This window comes from Chanodichthys erythropterus, chromosome 20 (assembly GCF_024489055.1).
Source record: "Chanodichthys erythropterus isolate Z2021 chromosome 20, ASM2448905v1, whole genome shotgun sequence".
Classification (NCBI taxonomy): Eukaryota; Metazoa; Chordata; class Actinopteri; order Cypriniformes; family Xenocyprididae; genus Chanodichthys; species Chanodichthys erythropterus.
The window spans coordinates 4,066,704-4,080,362 of NC_090240.1; the positions used below are offsets into that span (position 1 = coordinate 4,066,704).

Sequence of the window (13,659 nt, forward strand, 5' to 3'; positions counted from 1 at the left end):
CATGTTGTAGAAGTTCATTCTTAGTTCATGTTTAACTAATGTTAACTAATGAACCTTATTGTAAAATGGTACCATCTTTTTCACAAATAAATAAGTTGCTGAGGAACACAAATAAATAAAAGTAAACCCTCTAAGCAGCAGTACTAGTAATCTGAGCACACTGGGAATCCCATTTTCTTAAAGACCAGGTAGCACTAATTTCACATACAGTACATAGTGCATAAGAAATGAGCACCACCAACAGGATGGAGTGCAGCATAGTTTTAAATCAAAGATTTAAAGCCGTGTGCTCGTGTCCCCTCTGACAGCCAAAAGTCCCGCTTCCAAAACATACTGTCCCAAGAAATATCAAAATATCAGCTGATGATTATAACGGTTTTGGCAATTATCTGTCAACCACTAATTATAAACCTTCCTCAGTCATACAGCCTGTTTATGAGCTAAATGGGAAACCAAGTGCTTCAATATCCGCACAAACCAACAAGACAGCGCCATCTGTACTGTTTAGTGTTGAGGGAAATCATTTAAAAGGAAATCAGCCATCGGATCTGTGCATTTGGCCTTGTAGCAAATGCAGCATGTGAAATTTTGCATCAGGTCCGTCCTTCAATGTAAGTCTATGGGATTTTATTATCCACTTTATCATCTGCCAAGTGAAAATCATAAATTCTGATAGATTTGAGGTATAATTCATGTCCGTAGCATAAACAGTGCCAGCTGAATTTGATACTTGGGGCTAGAGATTTGAACAAACCCCTCACTCTAAGTATGAGTGGTAGTAATAGTGATGTTTGCTTTAGTAAACAGCACTAGAACCATCATTAATCTAAAAAAGCACATTCACAAGGGGTAGGAGAGTATGGGATGTCCATGAGAAGAAAGAATGAGGTTATACATTCCCCTCTCTCCCTTTTGTTTGTTGCCCTGCTCCCCACATCTTCCTTCTCTCTTTTCTCTTTCATTTTCCCTCATCCTTTTTTTTTTTTTTTTTTTTTTTTTTGCAGAACTTGCATTGCTTGTGGTTTGGCACTGTGAACAATGAGAGGGCTGGAATTTCTTTTATCCTTCATGGCACATATTGTTCCAATCATTCCACATGGACCTGCTCTGAGCTTGATCGTCAGAGTGAAGTTTTCAACATTTTCTCCAAATTTTCAGCAGGGGTGCTGCCCGGGTAGACTGTGCTGGAATCAGTGATCTCTGACTTCAGATATATAGTGAAAGCGACTGGCAGGCCCTCATATGGAAAGTCCACACATGCCATATAGACTGTCGGCCAGTGGTTCTCTGTTGAGCAGGTGTCACCGTAGGCTCAGCAAAAGTCTACATTGAGGGAATGTAGTGGCCGCTTGTCATGAGCACTGCATACAACTCAGTATTTCAAATGGCACACTCTACGGCAGCATTGTCCAATCCTGCTCCTGGAGGGCCACTGTCCTGCAGAGATCATCTCCAACCCCAATTAAACACACCTGAACCAGCTAATCAAGGTCTTACAAGGCATACTAGAAACTTCTAGGTGTGTTGAGGCAAGTTGGAGCTAAACTCTGCAGGACAGTGACCCTCCAGGAGCAGGTTTGGACACCCCTCTCTACGGCATCGTGTACTACAGTGACAGTCAAGACAACACACATCAGGATATTCACACTGTTCACTTAAATGGTTATTTCACCAAAAAATGAAAATTCTGTCAGCATTTCTCACTCTCATGTCACCCTTAAACCCATAAGACTTGTCCATCTCTCGAAACCCAAATTAAGATATTTTGGTAACATTTTATAATAAGTATACAGTAATAAAGCACTTACAAATCATTAACAAACTATTAGTATATAGCTAATTCATAGTTAATATATTGTAGTCTCTACATTGTTAATATATTAATAGGCTATATACAAATAGTGAGTTCTTCATTCATTGCCACTGTAATTAACACAAATGTTTAATTAGCTCATAGTAAAGGAATGGTTAATTGGTTATTAGGAGTAAATCGTTCTCATTTTAGATTAGATCATGAAAAATTGCATTCATATTCAGTGTTCCTCAAAATGTTTACAAATACACACACGCACACACACTGGCATATATGTTGCACAATGTAGGCGTAATGGATTTTATATATATAATTTTAGGGAAATAGATAGGGAGAACCGAAATAGAATTTCCAAGCAGATAATGATATCTGATAATAAACAGTGTTTTTGCATTATAACCCTTTCAATTTATGATATAGGTTGTTAATAACCGTAATAGAAACTAGTAAAAACATAATACAGATCAAATAGATATGTCATTTATGATGCATGATTTATGAGTCTTGAATATAAAAATAAAAGAATATTTATTTCACTCACAAACTATACCGAACATTTGTTTGTGAGAAAGAATATAGCAGAGGTTGCTTTTTGTCATGTTTTACTTATTACTTTAAGAAACAAACAGAGAAAGGAAAATGGGTTACACTTTATTTTGATGGTCTACTTTAGACATTCTAGTAACTATAAGTAACTTTGCAACTACATCTCAACTAACTCTCATTAAACTGTTAGTAGACTGTTAGGTTAGGGTTCAGGTTAGTAAAGTAAGTTGACATGTAGTTACAAAGTCACTTAGAGTCAGTAGAATATCTGTTGGGGAAAATCAAAATAAAGTGTTATCAAGTGTTAAGCAGACAGTCTACTAATACTCTAATGAGAATTAGTTGACATGTAGTTGCAAAGTTACTTGCAAAAACATGCTGAAAGTGGACTTTCGAAATAAAGTATTACCAGAAAATGGTCTATTTTAACTTACAGCAGATGATTCTGATTAAAACAAGGCCAAACACAGCGTAAAATGACGCATGGATCTTGAAATAACCCACACAGAGCAACATGACATGCTAACTTGGCAAAAAACACCATATTTTTCCGGTTTATGCTTCTATGCACACAAAGTAAGTTTTACTGTATGTGCCAAAATTATACTATATACTGTAAGATTCTTGCCATAATTCCACTTTCCGTATCAATAATAATCATTTAATTCCCCCAGTTATCAACAAATAATATATTGACCACCAACATATCAAGCATCTCTACTTAATTTCCGATCTAACATGTTTCTTTATGGCCAAGTTGGTGTGTTTGAGGCCGTGTGTTTTAGTGTGTGTTTTCACTTACCCCGACTCCCCCACAGGGCAGCATGACGAACATCCGCTGTGACAGTATGCCTGTTGGACACAGAGTGACGTCAGGCAGATTAACTGTCATTCTCGCAATCGACATTTGACATTTCCAACCCTTTAGTCATTTTGAAAGTCGCTTATATTCATGTGTTGGCGTGCATGTGTGTCTTTGCTTTGAAATATTAGGTGTTGTGCTGGCCAGGCTGCAGCTGACTCATGTCTATCAGATCTAAATCATATGTGTGTGTGATGATGTGTTACCGGCCAGTTTGCGATTGTCCAGTTTGAGGCGATTGAGTGGATTGGTGCCGTACAGCAGGACGTGACGCTCCGTGTGGACAGACTGTAACTCTTCTAGGGTGGCCTTCCTTCCTCGAATACTCTGTAGAGGAAGCAAACACATCAAAGATGATGAGAGAGATGTTTTATGGTGCAAACATGGGTGTCAGCAATAATGACATTGGAGTTAATAAAAGCAGGGCACTTTCTGGACATTTTGTTGAATTCCCACCCCTTTTTTTCAATTCTGTCAAACTTTCATCAGTATAATGAAAGTGAATGAGACCTGAAGCTTCAAAAAGGGGCAAAAAAGTGTGGTCTTCTTTATCTTCTGAAGTCATTCAAAAGATTTGTCTGAAGAAAATTTGGTTACACTTTAGGGTCCAATTCTCACTATGAACTAACTATTAACTACGACTTTTGCCTCAATAATCTCCTAATTACTGCTTATTAATAGTTAGTAAGATAGTTGTTAATTTTAGGTACTGGGTAGGATTAAGGGCTGTAGAATATGGTCATGCAGAATAAGGCATTAATATGTGCTTTATAAGTACTAATAAACAGCCAATATCCCAGTAATATGCATGTTAATAAGCAACTAGTGAATAGTGAGAATTGGACCCTAATGTCATTATTTAGTGAAAATTGAGCTGTTGTGATCAGTGGTTAGATTCACGAAAATCTTCTTCAGAAAGAATTTAAGAAATGTCTGAAGATAAATTCTAAGAAGTTTGTAAGAATGCATTTTTTTTTTAATTAAGTTCTCAAATATTTTCTTAAGATCAACTAGTGTTGTCAAAAGTACTGACTTTGGTACCAAGTCGGTACTGAAATTTAAAAAATGTGACAATACCAGCATTTCCCCCTTGCATTTTGAGTGCTGTTGAGTGGATTCTTAAACACCTCTGATTGGCCATTGTGTTCACACGCTCAACAGACATGTCTGAGAGCGATTATACAGTTACACACATATATACACTGATATATTAGGGATCCGCTGATACGTGCCTGCTTTCAAATGCTCCCGTGGCTGCGTTTTTAATGCACTGTGTAATTTAAATGTGTTCTATTGTACTGCTTAACATTTGAAACAAACTACTGAGACAACTTCGCTTTGGGCATTTAAAACAAGTTGGAGGGTGCCATAACTTTCTGAGGTTATTTACAATGATTTTTATGATTTTTTTTAAGGAATTCAAATACTTCTTTGACTGGTTTCACAGACAAGGCTTAAGCTAGTCCCAGACTAAAATGCATGTTTGAGGTGTTTTAACTGAAAGCAATTTGTACTGACATATCTTAAAATATGTCAGTGTCATTGTTTTGTCACAAGATGCACACCAGTAATGTTTTTTCTAAGGCATATTTATAAAAGCCACTTAAATGTCCTAATTGAACCAAGGCCTAATCCTGGCTTAATCTAAGCCTTGCCTGTGAAACCAGGCCTTAAGTTTTGTCTTTAAGGAAAAAAAAAGAAAAACATTCTTAAGAAATACAAAATATTTTTAACTTAATACATTTTTAAAGTTAGAAAAAGAGAATAAAATAGCAGTTAAAGGGTTAGTTCACCCCAAAAAATGAAAATTCTGTCAATAATTACATCGTTCCCAACCGTAAGACTTTCGTTCATCTTCGTTGCACAAATTAAGATCTTTCTGATGAAATCTGAGAAATTTCTGTCCTTTCATTGACAGTCTAAGTAACTGACACTTTGACGCTTCAAAAAGTTCATGAACAGATCGTAAAACGAATCCATATGAATTGAGTGGTTTAGTCCAAATGTTGAGACCCGACCACTTTATATGATGAACAGACTGAATTTATTTAGTTAAGAAGAAGAATTTTATTCTTAAGAATGTTTTGCAAATCTGGCCCCAGATGATTGATTCAGTGAGTTTATTTGAGAACCAGTCAGTGTCATGAGAAATCAGGTCAGGTTCACTAGTATACTAAGTACAGACTAATGACATTATATTTAAATATTAACTGTGATTTTTGTTATAATTTGCTGTTACAAAATAGTGAATAATAACACAAATCGGATATAATGTAATTTCTTTCCCTTGATAAACTGTAAATGATAATAATAAATAAATAAATAAATAATAATAATAAAATGAACAATTCATTCTTTTAAAAACTTAAATATCTGGATATTTAAGTTTGTTGTGAATACGTGTAGGGTAAGTAAAAATGCAAAGTGTATAAGGATATATGCATGCAATGTTATTACATAAGCTATCTAAAACAGGCAATAATGGTCATTATAACATAGTTCAAACTACATTTACCATAACATTTTTTTGTAGGAATTATATCAGGCGTTATATCAAGTCAGTGCATTATAAGTTCACTGAGCCAATCGGATCAGTTTTGCAAACTTATAGCAACTTAAATTTCAGTCTGTTCCTCACATGAATCTATCATGTAGCTTCACAAGACTACAATTTAGTAGATAGTGTCATATAGACTACTTTTATGATACTTTTATGGTACTTTTTTGTCTTTTTGGAGCTTTACATACTAAAAAGAAGTCTAAAAATTGGTCTTTTGTGTTCTACAGAAGAAAAGAACATCATCCAGGTTTGTTACAACATGAGGGTGAAGAAATGATGAGATGGGATAAACCGGGATGGTTTATAAACCGGTAAACCGGGACCCTTTAATGTGGATGTGTACAAGCAAATATCATGTTAGAATGATGGGACGGATTACTCAGTGCCCCCTTTAGGAAAGGAGAGGAATTGCAGGCTGTAAATACCTCACACTGGCCCCTGAGGCCCCTCTCCTGCAAGCGGGACCAGATGCTCTGGATTCTCCCAGCATGCTCCGGGTGGCTGCTGTTGTCTCCACACGTGCACTGGTGCTTCAGCATTTGGGAGTCGTACACCAGACCTACACAAACATTGTATTGAGGTTTTAGTCAGTGTGAATGAATCATTCGGTGAAGAGCGACGGGTGGTTGGAGGAGACTCTTTACCCGTGGTGAAGCGGGGTTGGCTCTGGGGCGGCTCTGTTGCCGTGGTCAGAGGCAAGGCTTTGTCCGGCAGCGTCAGTGAGGTGGAAGCAGGAGACGACTGCGTACGAGAGAGCGGCCGGTGTATGCCGCCGATCATCATAGGTACCGCCAATGTCTCCATGTGAGCCGTCTGTCTGCGGAGCTGCTGAAGTTGTTTTTGTGTTTCCCACAGACGTGACTGCAAAGAAAGCATTTCAGGATGTTTTATGAAAACATGTTTACATGCACTGCTGGAAAGTGCTTCTCTAACTGCATCTGAGATAAATGCCTGTAATTTAATAATTTATTTGACGTGGGAAAAAATCCTTCTCATTTACTATAGTATGAATAACTGAGGATATATGACATATTAATGGTATTTATACCTCATGATAGATGGTGTAAATTAAAATGAAAATAAATAAATAAAAAGAAGCAGCTATAAATCAAACAAAAAATTATCTCATGCTAATTTGTTGTACTGCTTTTTATTGTATCACAGTAATGATCATCAAATTCAAGTTGTTATGGATAATAATGAGAATTTCTAACAAACTCAAAAATAAAACATTGCGACATTACAGTAAATGAGTACTGGGGAGAAAAAAAATTCCACAAAATAATGTCAGTTTAAAAAAAAAAATCTTAACGGTACAAACATACATTTTTCGATTTTGAGATCTACACTACTGTTCAACAGTTTCTATAAATGTAAAGACATTTATAACATTATAAAAGATTTCAAGTTGAAATAAATGCTGTTTTTTTTCTATTCATAAGTGAATGATGCTGAAAATTCAGCTTTGATCACGGGAATAAATTACATTTCTATATTAAATTACAATTATTTCAAATTTTAATAATATTTTATAATGTTACTGTTTTTGAACAAATAAATGCAGCCTAATAAAATCTTACAGACTGTAAACTTTTTTTACTTAGATATGTATTTTTGTGACATTCAACCACATCAGTCATTGTAATATTTCAATTATCGGCTTCCCCCTCACCTATAATATAACTTATTTTTCAATTATGTATAATAACATTTTGTCAGACCTTTTAGTATAACAAAACTTGTATGGCTTATTGATCTTCTTCACATTTGGTTCTAACCTGGTTGAGAATGAGGGTGTGCTGCAGGTTAATCTGCTCCTCCTGACACTCCAGCTCTCTCTGTGACTCCGCCCTGCCCCTGCCCTGGTGGGCGTCGCCGGCTGACGGCCCCACCTCCTCTGAGTCCATGTCCTCTGAGGGGATCTGCCGGAGACGAGGCTTCTCGCTGGACTTCGACATGAGCTGTAGGACACAGAGATCGTCATCGATTTTTTTCTCCTTTGAGATAATTTATTATTGTATGTTGTAGTGTCCTGTACTAAAATCCCATATACTTCTTTTAGTAACACTTTACAATAAGCTTACATTTGTTAAAGAGGAACTATTCAGGATTAAATTTTGTTTCTGGGCTCTACTAGAATATGTTTTCACACAAAAAACACCTTTACATTGTTGCAGCAGCTCTCTTCTCAGTCTGTCAGTAACGCTCTGTTTAGTTCCTGTCTCTTTGAAGGCCCTCCTTCCAAAGCTCTGATTGGTCGGCTGGACCAGTGTGTTTTTATTGGTCAAACGCTTCAGGCATGTTTGGGAAATATCATGCCCCTTGTCACAACAGTGAGTTTCAACACACTACTAATTAGTTATATCTAAAGTTTAATGTCTAAAGTGGACCGTCGAAAAAAAGCCCCCGATATATCTCTGCTCAGGAATTTCAAACTTCGTTTAACCCCTAAACAAAAAAGAAGCGATGAGCAGCTGGTCTGAGTGAAGCGATGTGCGACAGGCATGATCTGTACCTTGCCCAGGTGCGTCTGCTGTTTGAGTCTCTCCAGCAGCTGTGCGCTGTGCTGCTGCTGCTGGAGCAGGTGAGGATGGAGGGCGCGGGGACTCTGGGGCAGCGGCTCGGACCGCGTGCGGCTCAGCGGCTTATGAGGACCAGACGCACTGAACTGCAGGGGAACCGGACCCAGACCTGGAACTGATCACAAGCAGCAGGAACAAATCTGAGAATAGTTTCAGTAGATGAAAGCATAGTATTCAAGCTAAATATAAAAACATCATGCCACAGTAGAAAATGATCCACGACGGCTTAAATATAACAATTTGAACTCAATGAACATGGTACATGAATTCTAAACACAAAAAAAAATTATATTTATAATACGTTTTATCATATTTTTGACATTGGATTTTGTATTTTTTAAGTTTTTTCAATATTTCGGTTTTGTTTACTTACTAATAAGAAACAACAACTAAGATTATTAAAATCTGCTCAATATAAAAATGTATTAAATAAAATAAATATTCTTAATGTCGTGCACTACCATTCAAAAGTTTGGGGTTGGTAAGAGTTTTTCATGGTTTTGAAAGAAGTTTCTTATGCTCACCAAAAAAAAAACAAACAGTAATATTGTGAAATATTATTTAAATTTAAAATAATTGTAATTTAATATATAAATGTCATTTATTCCTGTGATCAAAGCTGAATTTTCAGCAACATTACTTTCAGTGTCACATGATCCTTCAGAAATCATTCTAATATGATGATTTTATAATCAAGAAACATGTATTATTATTATTATCAATGTTTAGAACAGTTGTGCTGCTTTATATTTTTGTGGAAAATGTGACGCATAAAATAGAATATTGTATATATGTATTGTAACATATAATATATTGTCACATTATAACTGTATTTACTATCATATTTCATTATGAAATAAATGTTTTTCTCTAATACACGTTGGACACAGTTAACGGTAGTTAACCCTTTTATTCAATATTTTTTGCAACCTCCTTTTGCCAAGATAACAGCTCTGAGTCTTCTTTTATAATGCTCGATGAGTTTGGAGAACACCTGACAAGAGATCAGAGATCATTCCTACATGCAGAATCTCTCCAGATCCTTCAGATTCCCAGCTCCATGTTGGTGCTTCTCGTCTTCAGTTCACCTCACTCATTTTCTATAGTGTTCAGGTCAGGGAACTGGGACGGCCATGGCAGAAGCTTCATTTTGTGCTCAGTGACACATGTTTTTGTTGAAATCAAGGAGGATTTTTCTTGAAACCCTCCCAAACAACTTGAAGGTGTTGTTTGAAAAAAATGTTTTCTCCATCTGTGATCTTCAGAGAGTCTTTGGCCACTCAAACTTTCCTCCTCAACGTGCATTAGGACAATATAGACACGTCGTCTTTCAGGCAGATTCATAACATCTTTAGTTGATTGGAACTTCTTAATTATTGCCGTGATGGTGAAAATGGGGATTTTCAACTATTTTTCTTACAGCCACTTTCTATTTTGTGAAGATCAACAATCTTTTGCTGAACATCAGAACTTTATTCTTTGGATTTACTCATTGTGATGAATGATTAAGGGAATTTGGCCTTTGTGTTTCCTCATGTTTATACTCCTGTGGAACAGGAAGTCATGGCTGGACAATTTCATGGTCATGATCACCCTGGTGTGCTAAAAAATGTAAATATGAATGGGAATATACTTTAGATATTTTACTCATAAGAATTTCTGAGGGTACCATTAATTGTGTCCAAAGTGTATTAGAGAAAAACATTTATTTCATAATGAAATTTGCCTCGCATTTTAAATTCTTATACTTCAATGAAAATGTTAGATTTTTGTGATTTTTTTGTGAATAAACGATGCACATTTATTTTCACAGGCGTTTTTGTTTATATATATATATATATATATATATATATATATATATATATATATATATATATATATATATATATATATATATATATATTTGACAAAAAAACTTCAGAAATTTATATTCTGAAAATATTTTGTTACTGCCATATTATTCCCAACAGCTATTCCCTGTCATGTCAAGTAGTGACCACTAGATGGCACACATATCAAGCTTATAGTATTTCAGTGGCATTTCCTCATACGGCCTCTCAGACTGACAGACACTGTAGATTTCTTACCGGCCAACAAAGGGGTGTGTACGAGTCCAGAGGGTTCCAGGATGAGGACGGGCTGCATGAGCTGTCCTGTCTGCTCTTCCACACCCAAGGGAACCAGCAGCGGAGAACCACCCGGCACCACCGGCACACGACCCAGCTTCAATGAGCCCAACTCGCTCTCCGCCTACAGAGACATGACCGCAACAGACCAGCGCTTACTATTGCCGACCTCACAACATGCTCTTGAGTTAAACTGCAGCTTCAAAATAGATGATGAGACTTGCATGAATGAGGAACAATATTTTATGACACATTAAAAGTACATTACAGTGCTTCTAAATTGGTTTTATGTCTATTCGGGCATAAGGAGAAAAAATTACTAAAAATTAACATGAAAATATAGAGCAGAATATATAAAATATGTGTTGAGGACATGACTGTGCCAACCACAATGTTTGACGTGGAGAATTATCGGGTGAAACCATCAAAATTCAGTTTTTTTCAATAAACAGTTTTGGTACTGTGTTGTGTCACCACTTGTTGTCAAAACTAAATGCGTTAATTCATTACTTTTATATGGAAAGCAACATGTTAGTTACTTTTATTTGACTTGCTCTCCTGTTAGTTGGCTGAGGCTCTCACTCATTTGTGGGTGATTTTAACATTCAAAGCAGTATTTTTTAATGTTGACCAGAGTTTTCCCTGGCAAAGTTAGCATGACGGCTAGCCTACACCCCTGTCCAGATGTTGTGCAGCTTGCAGTGTTGACAGCTTTGTTGGTTATAATGGGAGCAATGCAGTTTTGTCATCATATTGCAATTTTTAATCCATTACAATATTGCTTCATATTCAATGAGGTTGGAATGTCATATTGACTAATAACCATCTAGGACCGAAATTATCCATATTCTGATTATTTTATAAAGAGAAAAATAATGCATCTTTCAAAAACAGAAGCATGTTGATTCTGATACCTTGGTGTTGGCGGGGAGGCCTAGTGTGATGGTCGGCAGACTGGACGGATTCTGCACTGTGAAGTGAGCTAAAGACCCATCCTGCAACAGCAGCCTCTGAGCCTGTAACACACACACACACACACCGCAGAGACTGAAATTACATGGCTATTAGGGAAAAAAAGGCCACAAAATATAACCCAGATATTTCATGTTTTATATTTTAGACCTAATGATGGACTTCTGTAGACACCATAGTGACCTGTAGCTGTCGGACATCTCAGGACAGAATGTTGCTAACATGTTGTTTTATTGAAAATAACTAAAATAAGCTCTGAACACACTTAATGTAAACTCAAACACTTGGAGCAGTGAATACATTCAAATCTATCATGAAAGTATACAGTAGAGATTTGTATAATCTAACATTTTATTTTATAATAAATATTTAAATGTATTCTAGGAAAGCTGTTTTATAATAGATATTTTTATATGGTTATTTTATTATATATTTTTAATTTATTGCAGCAAAGCATTATTTGTGCACATAATGTTTTATAATGGATATTTTTATGTATTCATTTTATTATATATATTTTAAACTTATTTTAGCAAAGCATTATTTGTGCATATATATTGTTTTATAATATATATTTTTATATATTCATTATATTGCATATTTTTACATTTATTTTATCAGAGCATTATTCATGCATATGATTTATAATATATATTTTTGTATATTTATTATACTGCATATTTTTTAAATTTATTGTAGAAAACCATTATTTGTGCATATGTTTTATAATATATACTTTTTGCATATTTATTTTATTTAGCATTTTTTAAATTTATTCTAGGAAAGCATTACTTGTGCATATTATGTTTTATAAAATATATTTTTATATATTCGTTTTATTATATATTTTTACATTTATTATAGCAAACCATTATTCGTGGATATCATGTTTTATATTTTTATATATTTATTATATTGTATATTTTTTTTATTTATTGTAGCAAAGCATTATTTGTGCATATCATGTTTTATAATATATATTTTTATATATTTATTTGATTATATATTTTTACATTTATTGTAGCAAAGCATTACTCAAGCACATAAAATACAACTACGTTTATATTTGATGTTGATTTGTTTTATAATTATAAAACAACTTTGTATTTAGTCTAGTTTTTTTTTTAAACAACTACGTTTATATTTGATGTTGATTTGTTTTATAATTATAATGTATGTATTTAGTCTAGTTTTTTTTTTTGGCTATGGTATTTGTAAACTATAGGTGTTCTTTAGCCTGTTGATTTTCATTCATGGTATTTAGCTACAATGAAACGTAAGACTTAGAATAAATGTGAATGAAGTTTTTGTTTTTTACCTTATTAGAATTGAAATTAGGAATCGATGAGAATCAGAATTGGAATCAATAAGCAGAGTCAGAAATGGAATCATTAAAATTTGAACAATTCCAACCCTACTCTTTACACAGTGAGCACAACAGCAGGCTATTGGCCAGATTTACTAAACAGAGCAAATTAGAGACCACAAAAATATTTCACTTGAGAATTTTTCTCAATAGATTTAATTCAAGTATTAATGATATTTTGTTAACTTAGTGTTTTGAAAGAAAAACATGCCGTCACAAAGGTAAAATAATGCCCCTGACAATAATTTCCATTAGGCAAATATTGTCCTTAAAGGATTAGTTCACTTTCAAATGAAAATTAGCCCAAGCTTTACTCACCCTCAAGCCATCCACCCATCCATCCATCATAAACGTACTCCACATGGCTCCGGGAGGTTAATAAAGGCCTTCTGAAGTGAAGCGATGCGTTTGTGTAAAAAATATCCATATTTAACACATTATAAAGTAAAATATCTAGCTTCCACCAGACTGCCTTCCGTAAACAAGTTATGAAAAAAACGGAACTGGCGTTGTGTCAGTTAAGCTTTTTCCGCAAGTTGAATGCCGAAGGTGTAGGATGAAGCATAAGCTTTTGAACTGCGAGAGGCATTGCACTTTTTTCCTAAGTTGATTATGGAAGGCGGTCTGGTGGAAGCTAGACATTTTACTTAATAACTTGTTAAATATGGATATTTTTTTTACACAAACGCATCGCTTCACTTCAGAAGGATTTTATTAACCCCCAGGAGCCGCGTGGAGTACGTTTATGATGGATGGATGGATGTGGATGGAGGCACTTTCTTCAGCTCATACTCGTGGATCCCACTCACTGCCATTATAAAGCTTGGATGCG

General features: G+C 35.1%; 1 protein-coding gene across 3 annotated transcripts in view; it reads right to left on the minus strand.

The window, feature by feature from the left end:
- The window catches only part of hdac7a (histone deacetylase 7a), a 110,916-nt gene that overhangs the window by 17,748 nt on the left and 79,509 nt on the right, over nt 1-13,659 (minus strand). For all 3 annotated transcript variants that reach the window (XM_067372473.1, XM_067372472.1, XM_067372474.1), the window contains exons 9-16: nt 11,404-11,505; nt 10,451-10,613; nt 8,297-8,478; nt 7,560-7,742; nt 6,426-6,642; nt 6,207-6,340; nt 3,428-3,548; nt 3,162-3,211 (exon numbers count right to left, since the gene is read on the minus strand). In XM_067372473.1, coding sequence (XP_067228574.1) covers nt 3,162-3,211; nt 3,428-3,548; nt 6,207-6,340; nt 6,426-6,642; nt 7,560-7,742; nt 8,297-8,478; nt 10,451-10,613; nt 11,404-11,505 — 1,152 coding nt within the window. The remainder of the gene's footprint in view (nt 1-3,161; nt 3,212-3,427; nt 3,549-6,206; nt 6,341-6,425; nt 6,643-7,559; nt 7,743-8,296; nt 8,479-10,450; nt 10,614-11,403; nt 11,506-13,659) is intronic.